The following is a 14,140-nucleotide window of genomic DNA, read 5'->3' as shown; positions in this document are numbered from 1 at the left end:
TAAGGCACAGAGTGAATATTTATTTATCAGACGTTAACCTAAGCTAATTTTGTAAACACTGGAAAAGCAGGCCAGAAAAGTGCAGAGATTTGCTCAAAGTCAAAGCTAAAGAACGCTTCTAACACGATGGAGGAGAAAGGAAAATATTCTAGAGGATTCCATAACTCCAACTTCAAATTTACTCATTCCCAGCATCCCTTCAAGTTCCTGACACTAAAACTGTTCCACTATCTTTCAGAGGATGAGTAAGGATCCCAGTAAGAGGAAAAGAAGTGGCTTCCAAACGGGAGGTAGGATACTGTGTCTGCCCAGAGCAGTAAGTACATCAGTTCTGCTAAGATATCTGAGTATGGTACCACCCAACTCTAAGAAATCTGTGGCTCCAGACCTCCCTATCTGTTGTTTACCCATAATAGTCCAAGATAAGTCAGGTCAAGTTACCCCAACCATCTCTAAAGCCCTAGGTTCTTTCTTCCATATTTTACTCTAACACTTTTATTCACTGGTCTGGGAGGGAAAAGAGTACTGTAGTGACATTTTCAGGAGGATGACATTTCCAAAGTGGAGAAGATGAACGCCTCTGGCTTGGCTTCCTGCTTTAGCACTCCTGTTAGCAGGAACTCAGGTGAGAGGATGGGCAGCCCAATCCGAAACGGAATAGAGCATCGAGGGAAGTCCTGGGAGCATGTAATCACAACTCTCTGAGGCTGGGGAAAGACAGCAAAGACAAAGTCAGAGGTGAAAAAGAATTCTAGGAATAGGTTCAGAATCCACGAATCAGTTTCAGCATCACTGAAATAGACTGCCTGATATGAAGCACTTGCCAAAAGTACTCTTGCCAGAAAAGCCAAACCTGAATTTATTCAAGCTTTTATTTTTATTTAAAATTTTTTTTTTATTTTAAAGATTTTATTTATTTATTCATGAGAGACACAGAGAGAGAGGCAGAGACAAAGGCAGAGGGAGAAGCAGACTCCATGCAAGGGAGCCCGATGTGAGACTCAATCCTCTGTCTTCAAGATCACACTCTGGGCCGAAGGCAGGTGCCAAACTGCTGAGCCACTCAGGCATCCCTATTCAAGCTTTTAAAATTAACTATAGTTTATAAGGAATGTAAAAGAAGAACAAGATAAATGACACAGCATGGGGGCAAACAGTAAAACCCAGACGGGAACATTGTAAAAAACAGCTGACCTAGTTTCTGCAGGAAGTCAATGGAATAAAAAAAAAAAAAAAAAAAAAAAAGCCTAGGTGGGTTGGGGGTGGGGGGAAGATCTTCTAGAGTGAAAGAGAATAAAGAGATATGCAATTGTGGCAATACATAGACCTTGTTTGAATCCTGGTTTGAACTGTAAAGAGAACTTTTTGGCCAACTGGAGAAATCTGACTAATGGAGTATGAGAAAATGACTAAGAAGCTATTGTTAATTTTGTTATGGATCAATAATTGCATTGTCATTACGTTAAAAAAAAAGTACATAATTTCTTAGAAAAGTATACTTTAAGTATATAGGGGGAAATAATATGATGTATGCAGTTTCCTTTAAAATAGTTCAGAGTGGCTCAGCAGTTGAGCGTCTGCAGCTCAGGGTGTGATCCCAGGATCCAAGATCAAGTCTCACATCGGGCTCCCCTGGAGGAGCCTGTTTCTCTCTCTACCTGTATCTCTGCCTCTCTGTCTCTCATGAATAAATAAATCTTAAAAAAAAAAAAAAAAAAAAACAACTAAAAAATAAATAAAATAGTTCAGCAAAGAAAAACAATACATGAAGAAAATGTAGCAAAATTTAAACTACCTTGTTAATTCTGAGTGATTGATATATGGAGGTTCATTGATAATAGAGGTTCTCTCTGTATGTTTGAAAATTTTTAAAATACAATACAAATAAATCCACTTGGAATCAACAGACTTCTCCTTCATTCCTATCCCTTTACATACTACAGGGCTCCCCTATCCTCTCAATACTTGTGTTCCCACCCATACCTTATAAGACCGGGGCATGCTGGGTAGTACAGTGCCTCCACAGCAGCTGATGATCTCTCCCATCTGAGGTGGTGGTGGCTGGACTCCTGGAGTCACATGGATCTCATAGCCCTAAGAGAAAGAAAATGGTGGAGGCCACAGATGTATGCACTGAGAGGCTATGAATAGCTGGGGAGCCTCAGGAGGGAGGGTTGGAGCATGGGGCACAAGACAGCCTCTTACCTCCAGCAACCTTTGCTTTCGAGCCCGGCTCAGGGCATCTCGAAGGCTGAAGCCAAAGTTCTTCTCCTGCTCAGGATCAGTCACCACATATTCATCCGGGGGCAAAAAGCAACCAGCCTTGCGGGACTAAGGACAGTAGCAGTCAGCATCAAAGCTCAGCCCAGCTCACCACCCAGCTCTTCTGCCTAGCATTTGGAGGGACCTTACAATGTTTTTTGAATTAAGCTTTCTGTTTTATTCACCTCCCTGGTCTTCCTGGGCCCCTCCTTCCCCTTTCTAGGGCACCCTGAGAGTAGTTTTCTGCCATGGTACCTCTGCTGTCATCTTCTAGCCTCTCACCTGGTGAAGCCAATCCAAGGAGAGGATGGGAATCCCCCGCCCCAGGGCACACAGGAACTTGACCGTACGGCGGACTCGATCAGTCACCAAGTGGGAAGCCTCTGCCACTGAGCTGGCCAGACTCCCCCCGAGGGCCAGCACTACCCGCTCACCACGGGCATCCACCACTCCTGTGAAGAGAACCTGCGGAGGGAGTTAGCCTGAGCTGGACACAGCAACCCATGCCATCAGCGCCTGTTTCCAAACCCCTTGGTATCCTCCCATCCTCCCGCATCTGCCTCCCACCAAGCCCCATGCCCCTTCTCTCCTACTTTGGGGGATGTGGACTCTTGGTTAGGTTTGGTTCGTCTAAGACTGCGGCTTGGGATTCCCTTGGGCTCCTCCTCTGCTTGGTCTCTCTTTCGCTTGCCTGGTCCTGGAACCACTACATCCTGGGATTGAAAAAGATCTTGCTGGGAGTTTCGGAGCCTCCAAGCCCTTTCCTAGCTTCACAGTCAGGCCCTGTCCTCACCTCCTCCTCCCTTGGCCTCTCCATTGGATCTTCTTCCTCCTCCTTGAGGAACACTGTCTCCTGGGTGACTTCTCCTCTTTGGTGCCGTTTTTGAGGTGGGGGTGAATCCACAGTAGCCAAAGGCCTCTTGTGGCTCTGAGAGGCCTTAGGTTGGGGCCCCAGGGTGAACTCAGATCTGCCTGCTGCCTCCAACTTGTGGATCTGGGTAGCATGAGTGGGGGCTTCAGGAAGCTGGGCAAAGGCCGGCTTGGGAATGGTCCTGAGGGACTCAACTGCTCTCACTGCTCTTTGTCTTTGGTTCCTTGAGGACCGAGATTTAGGTTCAGGGAGTGCAGAGTAGGGCTCACAGATAATGGGAGCTATAAGGGACTTATGGTTCCTAGTGGCCCTCAGCCTCCTGCTGCAATTGGCTTGAGAGATGGGCTCAGGGGGAATAGGCTGGTCTGTGGGGACAGAAGGCTGGAATTCAGGAGTGGTAAGAACTGGCACAGCACTTATTGTAGAAGACCTTAGCATCTTACCCTGACTTCCCTGAACCTTGGGGGAGAACAGTTGATCTGTGGGGGTGACAGATTCAAGATCAGGGGCTGTGGGTTCAATTGGCTGGAGCATCTTGACAAAGGACCTATGTGTCCTGCCCCGAGTGGCCCGAGATGTGGGCTCAGGAGTGACAGGCTGATCTGTGGAGATGGAAGGCTGGGGTTCAGGCACTGTGGGGGCAACTGGTTCAGGGGTTTTGATAGAGGACCTTTGTGTCCTACCCCGAGTGGCCTGAAATGCAAGTTTGGGGGTGACAGGCTGGTCTGTGGGGGTGCAAGCCTGGAGCTCAGGGACTGTGGAGACAACTGATGTGGGAGTCTTGCTAGAAGACTTAGGTGTCCTGCCCTGAGATATACGTTTGGGGGTGACAGGCTGGCCTTTGTGGGTGGTAGGCTGGAGCTCAGTGGCTGTGGGGACAGTTGGCTTAGGAGTCTTGAGAGAAGACCTGTGTGTCCTGCTGTGAGTGGCTCCTGATGTGGGCTCAGTGATGACAGAATGGTCTTTGGAGGTAGAAGGCTGAAGTTCAGGAGCTGTGGGGACAGTTGGTTCAGGGGTCTTGACAGAGGACCTACGTGTTCTGCCCCAAGTGATCGGAGATGTGGGCTCAGGGGTGACAGGCTGGTCTTTGGAGATAGTAGGCTGGACTTCAGGAGCTGTTGGGACAATTGGCTCAGGAGTCTTGACAGAAGACCTACGTGTCCTGCTGTGAGTGCCCCCAGATGTGTGCTCAGTGATGACAGACTGGTCTTCAGAGGTGGAAGGCTGGAGTGCAGGGGCTGTGGGGACAGTTGGTTCAGGGATCTTGACAGAGGACCTACGTGTCCTGCCCCAAGTGACCTGAGATGTGGGCTCAGGGGTGACAGGCTGGTCTTTGGAAGTAGAAGGCTGGAGCGCAGGGGTTGTGGAGATGTCTACTTTGGGAGTCTTGACAGAAGACCTAAGTGCCCTGCTCTGAGTGGCTGTGGAGACGACTGGTTCAGGAGTCTTGACAGATTTACGTGTCCTGCCTTGAGATATGGGCTCAGCAGTGACAGACTGGTCTTTGGAGGTGGAAGGCTGGACTTCAGGGACAAGGAGTTCAGGGGTCTTGAGAGAGGACCTACGTGTCCTGCCCCGAGTGACCCGAGATGTGGGCTCAGGACAGAGGGGCTGGTCTGTGGGGATGGTTGAGTGAGGTTCAAGGGCTAAAGAAGAAATTGCAGAGAGTGCCTTCCTGGAGGACCCTCGGAGCCTGACTCTGGATTTTGGATACAGAGGCTCCATCTCTGAGGATAAAGGAGTCCCTGGAACTTCCTGATTCCCATTTTGCCTGGTCCTGGGAATGGGCTCTAAAGAAGATGGAGAGGAAGAAAGGAAGGGCTGAGACACAGGATGTTTTTGACTCTGAGAGAGGAGGGGGTTGTGGTGTGGGGTTGAAGCTTCAGGCACTGCAGCAGGCAGATGAGCATCTGCGGATTCCTGATCACCCTGAGGAGAAATAGAAGTAAGTGAGGGAGGAAGAGGCAGAGAGAAGAGAGACAGTACTTAGATACTATTCTTGATAGTTGTTTATGGTTAGAGTGTTTCCTGGCACTTCACTTGTCTGTGACCTCCCTTCCATGAGACTTGGAACTTCCTAGGGAGGAAGCAGTCCTCATTCCCACAGACCTATCCTCATGCCAGTATAGTGTTCCCCACAGATGGATGATGGTAATAAAAGGATGGCTGGAAAAAGATGGGAAAGACATGGAAAAAAAAAAAAAAAAAGGACATTCTAAGTCAGGCAGAGGGAGACAGACCTTGGGAAACAGATACAGAAAATGATAGGTGTGAAGGGAAAGGTACAGAGCCAACTAAGGAGTGGTGACAATGGAAGAAAATTGGGAAGATGGAGAAAGGAAGAGATTAAAGCAAGGTCAGGGGAAGGGGCAGTGAAATAGAGGGAGGTAGAAAAAGCAGTTCTCACCACAGAGGCCTTCTCAGCAGGTGGTGCCTTGCAAGTCAGGTGGCCTAGACAGAAAGTAAAAACAAGTGTATGTAGCTGGGGTCTAAGCACTCAGCCACTTAGGGGTTGTTTAGCACAAGTGCTGTGTACCACCTTAGGTTCCCCTCTGCCTTCACTTACCTCTCTCCTGCCTGCTGGGGCTCATCGGGGCTCCACCTGACTGGCTCCCAGAAGCTCCTGGGACTGAAGCAAGTCCCTGCTGGGCCCCCATCCCTGCACTAGGCTCTGGTGTTAGACTGGAGGCCTGCCCTTCCTGGTCTTGGCTCCCTTTCTCTATCTCCCCTCTCTGTGGGCCTCTCTCCAGTTTTACTTCTGGTACCTTCATGCCTAATCCACTTGGCTCACCCTCTCTCTCTAGTACTGGTTTCTCTGCTTCTCTCTCAAATATTTCTCTTGCAATAGACTGCTTTTCTGTCTCTTTCTCTTGTGCTTCCCTGGGTACCTCAATTTCTATGTTTAAACTCTCCATGTTCCTTTCAGTACTTGCACTTTCCACCTTTTGGTCAGACTCTTGTTCCTGATTATCTCTAGCTAACACCCGTATCCCTCTAGTTAACTCTTCTCCTAACACATCTTCTCTCTCTCCTGCTGGCAGCTTCTTGGTTTCCCTGTCCAATGGGCCTCTCTCAGGGGCCACCTCCTCTGGTGCTTCTCTTGGTGTACCCATGTCTTTCTCCACAGTCTGCATCCCTCTGCCTTGAATCCCCAGTGGCTCTGCATGAACTGGGCTCTCTGGATGTTGGGCTTGTGGTGCTGTCCTAGGTGTAGAGGGGCAAGATCCATGGGCATCAATGTGGGCAGCAATGGGCTGGGGCTCAGGGGCCTCAGACTCTCTTGGACAGAATGGCTGTGTTGCCAAGACTTCCCACGGCTCATCCAGGGCACCTGGAAGTAAAGAGTCAGGGAGAGAGACAGAGAGACAGAGAGACAAAGACAGAGACAGAGACAGAGAGAGAGATGCAGATTGGGAAAGTAATAAATAGGATGAGAAAAGATTAAGATAAATTCATGAATAATAGGGATGCCTGGGTGGTTCAGTAGGTTAAGCGCCTGCCTTCAGCTCAGGTCATGATCTTGGGTCCTGGGATTGAGCACGTGTTTCTCCCTCTCCCTCCACCCCTTCCCCAAATCGTGCAGGTGTGCTCTCTTTCTCTCCCTCAAATAAAGCAATAAAATTTTTAAAATAAAAAATTCATGAATAATAAACCTAATCATCATCATCATCATCATCACCATCAGCTGGTCATTAAAGGAAAGTTGGGAAGAGGACCAAAAAAATAAGATCCCACATGCATACAGAAGTTCTCATAGCAGCCTCTTTAAAAATGATGGAGATGGAGAAACGTCAGTAAAAAGTCAAAGAATATGAAAGAAACATGTAAAGAGAAAAAGCAATGATGCCAAGTTAGGAGCATGAAGGATAGAGTTTCTTATACCTGAGGCCTGGAAGCTGTAACAGAAAGGGCCAGACTCTTGGGGTAGAGTAGCCAGGAAGGCCTGAGTGGCTTCATCCTCCATGTTCTGGACTGCTGCAGAAGAAAAGCTGGCTCACGCCTAGCTCTTCCACAGAACTCTGGGGACCCATTCTTGGCCTCCTGCCCCACCTACACCAGCTTTCACAACCTTCAAGGACCACCAGTCTGGGCTCCCAGCTCCCAATTGCACCAACATCCATACAACACAGATGCCCTCACCTTCTGGGCTCTGATTCTCTCTCTCCACAAAACACTGGGTAGCCTGTAGGTCCAGGTCTTCAGAATCTGATGGGGGAGCAATATAAGATAGATAAGTCGTATCTCATGTTTAACTCCTTACTCTTTCTCTACCATTTTCTCCCCAACCCCAAGCCCTCTACAATGGACTGAATGTTTGTATCCCACCCAAAATTCATATGTTGAAACCTAATCCCCAATGTGATTTTATTAGGAGGTAAGGTCTTTGGGAGATGATTAGGTCATGAGGGTAGAACCCACTGAATGGGATTGGTACCCTTATAAAAGAGACCCCACAATTAACTTGTGCCCTTCTGCTTCTACCATGTGAGGACACAGTGAGACAACAGCTGCCTATGAATAAGGAAGTAGGTCTTCATCAGAACACAATCATACCAGAACTTTGTTGTTTTTTTTTTTTTTTTAAGATTTTATTTATTCATAGAGACACAGACTGAGAGAGAGAGAGAGAGAGAGAGAGAGACAGGCAGAGGGAGAAGCAGGCTCCATGCAGGGAGCTCGACGTGGGACTCCATCCCAGGTCTCCAGCAGGATCACACCCCGGGCTGCAGGCGGCACTAAACCGCTGTGCCACGGGGCCTGCCCCATACCAGAACTTTGATCTTAGACTTCTAAGCCTTCACACCATGAGAAAGAATTTCTATTGTTTATAAACCACCCAGCCTATGGTATTCTGGTACAGTACCCCAAGTGGACTAAGATATTCTATAAGCATTCTTTCTTTTCGGAGTCAAGAAAGAAGGCCAGCACTTACCACCATGGTTGTCTCCAGAGTTCTTGGTCCTGTCCACATGTGGTTCCCTCTTCCTTTCTGTGGGGGTCTGGGCTCCCTCTCTCTGTGGTTGGATGGTTTCTCCTGAAGTGCCTGTGTCCACCACCTGATCTATAAGGTTCTCCTTTGAGACAGGGAGAAGATCTTGCTCCACCTGTGATACAAGTGAATCCCCCTGGGCCCTCGCCTCAAGAACTCTCTCCTGCTCAAGAACTGGTGCAGCCGATTCTGTCCCAGCATCCCCTTCTGCTAGAAGCTGGTGCTTTCCAGTATCTGCCACCAGTGAGGCTGCTAAGGATGTGTCCTCCTCCACATCTGTCCCACAGTCCTCAGATAGAGGAGGCTGGGGTTCCCCTAGGTGCATCACAGGCAGCTTTGCTTGGTCCCCTTCTACTTCCACATTTGTTTGATTTGTCCATACCACAGGCACCTGATGCTTCTCCACAAGTATAACAGCTGGTCCTGGTAGGACTTTCTCTTCCACTTGTGTGATGTCTATGGTGGCAGAGGCTTGATTTCTCTCCAGGTGGACCTCAAGTAAGCTCTTATCTACCTCTAGATCACTGTCTTGGAGAGAAAATTGCCTCTTTTCTGAGCATGCCTTGTCTGTAGGACACTTGGGCACAGTTCTTCTGTTTTCCATTGGGAGACCCTCCTCCTCCATGTCTGTCTTACTATCTCTCCCAGCAGAGGTTTGGCTTTGCTCCAGAAGGGCCACAGGTTGGGCCCTGTCCTCTTCCACATCTGTACCTCTGTTCCATGTATCAGATCCGCTCTCTTTCAGACGTGCCAAAGTGAGTGCTGCTAAGACTTCTTCCTCATCATCCGTATTGCTGTCAATCACCATGGAAATTTGGTTTCTCTCCAGAGGGACTGCCGGTTGGATCTCACTTTCCTCCACATCTGTATCACTACCAGCTGGGTTCTCCTGTAGATGTACCAAAGCAGGTTCCTGAAGACTCTTTGTACTAACTCTGTGGAAGATTTGCCTCTTCTTCATAGGAACTACAGCTGGTGTTGCAGGGATCCGTTCTTCTTCCACATCAGTATCACTGTCTATGAATTCAGAAGGTTGGGCCCTTTCCAAATGGACTTCAGCAGGCCTTACTGGAGGCCTGCTCTCATCCACATCTGTGTCACTGTCCTCCCCAGCACTTTGGTTTCTCTCCAGAATCCCCCCAAGTGAGACCACCCCATTCCTTGCATCCCTCTCAACTTTTATGTTATTGTTCCTCTCCTTCACTGAACACTGATCCTTTCCAAGCTGGGTTGCAGGTGTCATAGCTTTCAGCTGTTCTGTTTCTGCAGTGGAGCCTCTTCTGGCAGATAAGGAGGCCTCTCCCGCTGCTGAATGCTGACTTTCTTCCTCATCTGTGTCACTGTCCAGGTTGAAGGCAAAAGGTGGCCCAGGGCCATCTGGGGCAGGAGAAGGCCCCTCTTCATCACTGTAAAAGGGAACAGAAGAGAAAGGGTTGATAGCATCTATTTCCCAAGAAGGAATACTTCACTCAACTATGAGCACCTTAAGGGCAGACACAAGGCAGTAGCTGTTTGTTTTTTGTTTTTGTTTTTTTCTTTTCTCTCCAGCAATTAGTTCTCACTTGGCACATCAGAGATGCTCAATAAAAGTTCAGCTGAGTTGGGATCCCTGGGTGGCGCAGCGGTTTGGCGCCTGCCTCTGGCCCAGGGCGCGATCCTGGAGACCCGGGATCGAATCCCACATCGGGCTCCCAGTGCATGGAGCCTGCTTCTCTCTCTGCCTGTGTCTCTGCCCCTCCCTCTCTCTCTCTATCATAAATAAATAAAAAATTAAAAAAAAAAAAAAAAACTTCAGCTGAGCATAAGAGTATGTGCAATTCCCCAGCCCCACTTTCATAACAATCATCTCTTGCAGATAGATTCTACAGTCCCTGGTTCCTCCTCCTTTTAAAGATGTAAGTATCTGGCCCTTTGGCACTTACCTCTCTGGAACTACTGCTGCCAAAGGGGAGGTCCTTGGTTCTTTCATCACACACCTTTCAGAAGGAGAATCTAAGAGTAAAAAGAATTAAGTTAGTTGACTGTTCTATACTCACCATCCCCATCTTCTCACCCACCCTCCCAATATACAAACATACCTACTTCCTCCTCCGAGTCCTCAGCCAACAGGAGCCCCTGGGGTTGAGTTCCTCCCTGAACCCTGGGTGTCTCTTCTACAGTTAGAGGGCCCCGGGAAACAAAGGGCAGGGGGACATTCAGGCGATGGTACTGGCAGGGCAAGTCAGCAAAGAGAATCAACTCCTGGTCCCTCAGCCGATGACTCACCCCTGGGCTTAGGACCTTAGGAGGCCTTAGGACTTGAGTACCATTGAGGCTGCCACAATCTTGGAGGACAGGTGCCTTGTCCCAGGCCAAGATTTCAATGACTGCATGTTGTTTGGAGATGGATGAAAAGGGCAGGGTCACAGAGCAATCAGGCATTCGGCCTACCATATTCTTCCCAAGATACAGGGGAAAATCTATGAATTAGAGAGAGAGATAGGTTAAGGCCTGAGTCTTGGCCTGCTATCAGGAAAATATTCCTGTTAAGTAAGTACCCCACTACCCCTGTTAAGTAAGGTCCCCACACACATAAGAAAAATAAAAGACGGTAGGACGTATAAGTATTGAAGAATATAAGCAATGCGTTATTCGTTGTCAATACCCCATCCATCCACATTGGATTTTTTCTACTGCAGTAAAGTATACATAAAATTTACGACTTAACCATTTTTAAGTGTACAGTTTAGTAGCATTAAGTACAGTCACATTGTTGTGCAACCATCACCACCATTCATTTCCAGACCATGCTGGATTTCCATCTGAATCTCTTCATCTTCTACCAAAGTAAAATTGAGCCCATTGAGTCCAGGGTACTTGCCAGGAGCAATCAACTCAATCAGTCCCTCCTCTGCATTCCCAGTGAAAAACTCTGATCTCCTCGAAACATATAAAAGATGCTTACAACCCTCCAACTACCTCCCCATAAAAATAAGAGGCCTATACCAGTACTTTATCATCCAAGAACCTCTGACCTTTTTCTGGTCCATGGGCACTACTGAAGATATGCAACCGCCCTACAGGCTCTAAGCCACGCCCCAAGGCTTCACTGGGTCTCTCTGTCTCCTCCTCTTCTTCAACCTCCCAGTTGATAGCCTGGGTGTCCTCCATGACCTGGGAAGTAAACACATTATCATCGTCTCAGGTTCTTGCGCAGTCTGAGAGAGGAGGCTGATAACTGGAGATAACCCTGGAGAGTTATAGGAGATTGACATGTCTCTTTTCTTTTTTTTTTTTTAAGATTTTATTTATCAGGACACCTGGATGGCTCAGTGGTTGGGTGCCTGCCTTCGGGCCAGGTGGTGATTCTGGGGTCCCAGGATCCCATCGCACATCGGGCTCCCTGCGGGCAGCCTGCTTCTCCTTCTGCCCCTCTCTCTGCGTCTCTCATGAATAAATAAATAAAATCCCAAAATAAAATGTGGGACTCCATCCCGGGACCCCAGGATCACGACCTGGGTGGAAGGCAGGCGCTCAACCGCTTAGCCACCCAGGTGTCCCGACATGTCTCCTTCTGACAACCACCCTGTTATTATCCTTCTGAACTATTTAAAAAACATTTCTGTCTATAATAATAAATAAATATTACGGGGTTGGGAATAAACAGTATGAAATTCCAAGTACACATACTACAAATGCATGTGCTTATGTAAAGAGACAAACATTCTGAGAAAAAGCAATGCTTAGCCTTATGGTATATGATATACTGACAGTTTTCATTCTTTTTTTTTCCCCCCATCCACTATTGTTTATTTATTTTTTTTTAATTTTTTTTTTTTTAATTTATGATAGTCACACAGAGAGAGACAGAGAGGCAGAGACACAGGCAGAGGGAGAAGCAGGCTCCATGCACCGGGAGCCCAACGTGGGATTCGATCCCGGGTCTCCAGGATCGCGCCCCGGGCCAAAGGCAGGCGCCAAACCGCTGCGCCACCCAGGGATCCCTCCACTATTGTTTAAATGCTGATCTGCAACCTGCTAAATTGATTTCACCATCCACTTACTGGTTTGGAACCCACAGCCTGAAAAAAAATATTTTAGAGAGAGCTAAACTTTGCCAAGCATCAACTATGTGCTCAGCATTGTGTTATGTGTTAGGCATCATGGACATATGAGGCAGGCATTTACCCTGAAGACCCGAATCGAGTCCCACATCAGGCTCCCTGCATGGAGCCTGCTTCTCCCTCTGCCTATGTCTCTGCCTCTCTCTGTCTCTCATGAATAAATAAATAAAGCCTTAAAAATTAAGGCTAAAACATTAAAACATTAAATGACTTGCTTAGGGTAACATAGCAGGTAGGTGGAAAGGATAGGAATAAATGTGCTTCTGGAGGCAAACCGCATGCTTTTTATACTTTAGCAGAACATCTCAATGTGATCGAGTAACTGCCGAGAATCCTAACAACCAAGGTACACAGAGGCTTGTTCTGTATGAAGCATTACTCTAGTTTATACTGACACTCACTTAATCCTCATAAAAATGTCTTAAACTATTATTGTTACTCTATCAGACTAAGCAACTGCAACATAGGTGGGTCAAGGAACTTGCCCAAGGTAAACAAGGTATTTTCTGTCCTCTGTTTAATATTTCATGGCTTTCCATGCCCACAGGATGAAATAAAATCTCACGTCTTTAGCAAGATCCTCCATGATCTGAACCTCAGGTCCTGCTCCCCTCTGCCAAAGCCTATGGTTCAGCCACATGGACCTTCTCCCCGAACTCTGAACACACCGTTCCTGTTGTTCCCCATACCTGCATGCCTCGGTCAGTTCCTTGGCCCTTAGCTCCTAGTTTCCTGGTCCAACTCCTACCCATGATTTACGATTCAGTCCAAATGTCGCCTCCTCAGTAAGGCCTTTCCTGGAGGCGTCCCTGCTCTCTCTGTTCTTGGTGTCCCCACATGCCCCCCGTGGTCGGAGAACTTTTACTTCCCCTGATACTTCTCACCATACCGCAACCATTACTTTCCATTTCTGCCTTCGCAAACTGTGTCTCTTCCCCTAGGTCACATCATATTCATTCAATAATACCTATTGAGCACGTACTGCGCACCTGGAACTGTTCAAGGAGCTCGGAATACAGTCACACAACAAACAAAATTAACCCCACCCTCCTGCGAAAGGACAAATGGAAGGTGATGAAAACTCAAAACGGTGAGGGTGGAATTCACTTAGAGGTTAACTGCTGACAGGGAAAGCAGGCGTCGTCCCGGGGGAGAGAGCTAACTCCGTCCCGAAGGCAGGACTCAGCGGGAGCCCAGGCCCCGCGGCTCCTCCGGGGCGCCACCATCTTTCATCTCCACCCCAGGGGCTTCCCGCCGGGCCCCACGTCTCCCCGTCTTCATACCTAACCTCGGGGAGGGGCGTCAAGTAAGGCTGAATACTATGATCCGAGAAATCAACTGGCAAGTGCCGTCCGCCCCGTCGCAGCAGGGCACGCCCCTCCCGCCCTACGGGAGGATCAAGATGGCTCCCGCGGAGCGGTGGGCGCGGCCCCCACAACTCACCCACTGTGAGTCCCCGCGCGCCGCCAGTAACGGCCGCGACCCGGCGCGCGGGAGCTCGCGCCGAGAGGGCCCCGGCCCTTTGATTGGCTGCTGCTGCTGTCGTTCACAGCCGCCGACTGAGGAAGCGCCCAACCGGGAGGCGCCGCCAAGGCCCCGCCCCGCCCCTCAGCAGCTCAACGGGGCAGGCCTTCCTGGGCGCCTGAAACCGGTTACGTGAGGCGGTAACCCGAGGCTGCCGTGCGCGCACTGGGTGGCGCGCCCCGATTGGGCAGCTCCGGGGCACGGCGCAGCACCGCGCACCGCGCACCGCCCACCGCCCACTTCCCGCGCAGATTTCCAAACCGCGACCACAGAGTCTGGCTCCCGTCGGTGGATAGAGGGGCCGACCACCGTCGTCGCGAGGCGTCGGCCGCGGCCAGAGAGCCTTCCTCGGTCCTCCCAGACATGGAGTCCGCTGACTCAGGAGAAATG

The 14,140-nt window shown here is 49.0% G+C and overlaps 1 protein-coding gene across 8 annotated transcripts; it reads right to left on the bottom strand.

Annotated features, from left to right (window-relative positions):
• On the bottom strand, nucleotides 1–13,799 carry MDC1 (mediator of DNA damage checkpoint 1). 8 transcript variants are annotated; one of them, XM_041762428.1, is made up of 15 exons: nucleotides 13,670–13,799; nucleotides 11,138–11,276; nucleotides 10,202–10,582; nucleotides 10,046–10,115; nucleotides 8,067–9,529; nucleotides 7,274–7,339; nucleotides 7,016–7,108; nucleotides 5,700–6,464; nucleotides 5,541–5,584; nucleotides 3,056–5,062; nucleotides 2,856–2,975; nucleotides 2,545–2,727; nucleotides 2,206–2,331; nucleotides 1,984–2,094; nucleotides 1–707 (listed from the first exon to the last, which is right to left on the bottom strand). In XM_041762428.1, exons 2-15 carry the CDS (start codon nucleotides 11,271–11,273, stop codon nucleotides 540–542), a joined length of 5,733 nt encoding a protein of 1,910 aa, XP_041618362.1. In that variant the 5' UTR covers nucleotides 11,274–11,276; nucleotides 13,670–13,799; the 3' UTR covers nucleotides 1–539. The 8 variants fall into 8 exon arrangements, with proteins under 8 accessions (XP_041618362.1, XP_041618356.1, XP_041618373.1 ...); XM_041762422.1 differs by having other exon boundaries at nucleotides 13,510–13,681; XM_041762439.1 differs by having other exon boundaries at nucleotides 7,016–7,105; nucleotides 13,510–13,681.
• Nucleotides 13,800–14,140: the final 341 nt, after the last annotated feature.

This window comes from Vulpes lagopus, chromosome 1 (genome assembly GCF_018345385.1).
Source record: "Vulpes lagopus strain Blue_001 chromosome 1, ASM1834538v1, whole genome shotgun sequence".
NCBI lineage: Eukaryota > Metazoa > Chordata > Mammalia > Carnivora > Canidae > Vulpes > Vulpes lagopus.
Note: the sequence above shows the minus strand (reverse complement) of the source record. Positions and strands in the feature narration are given on the sequence as shown.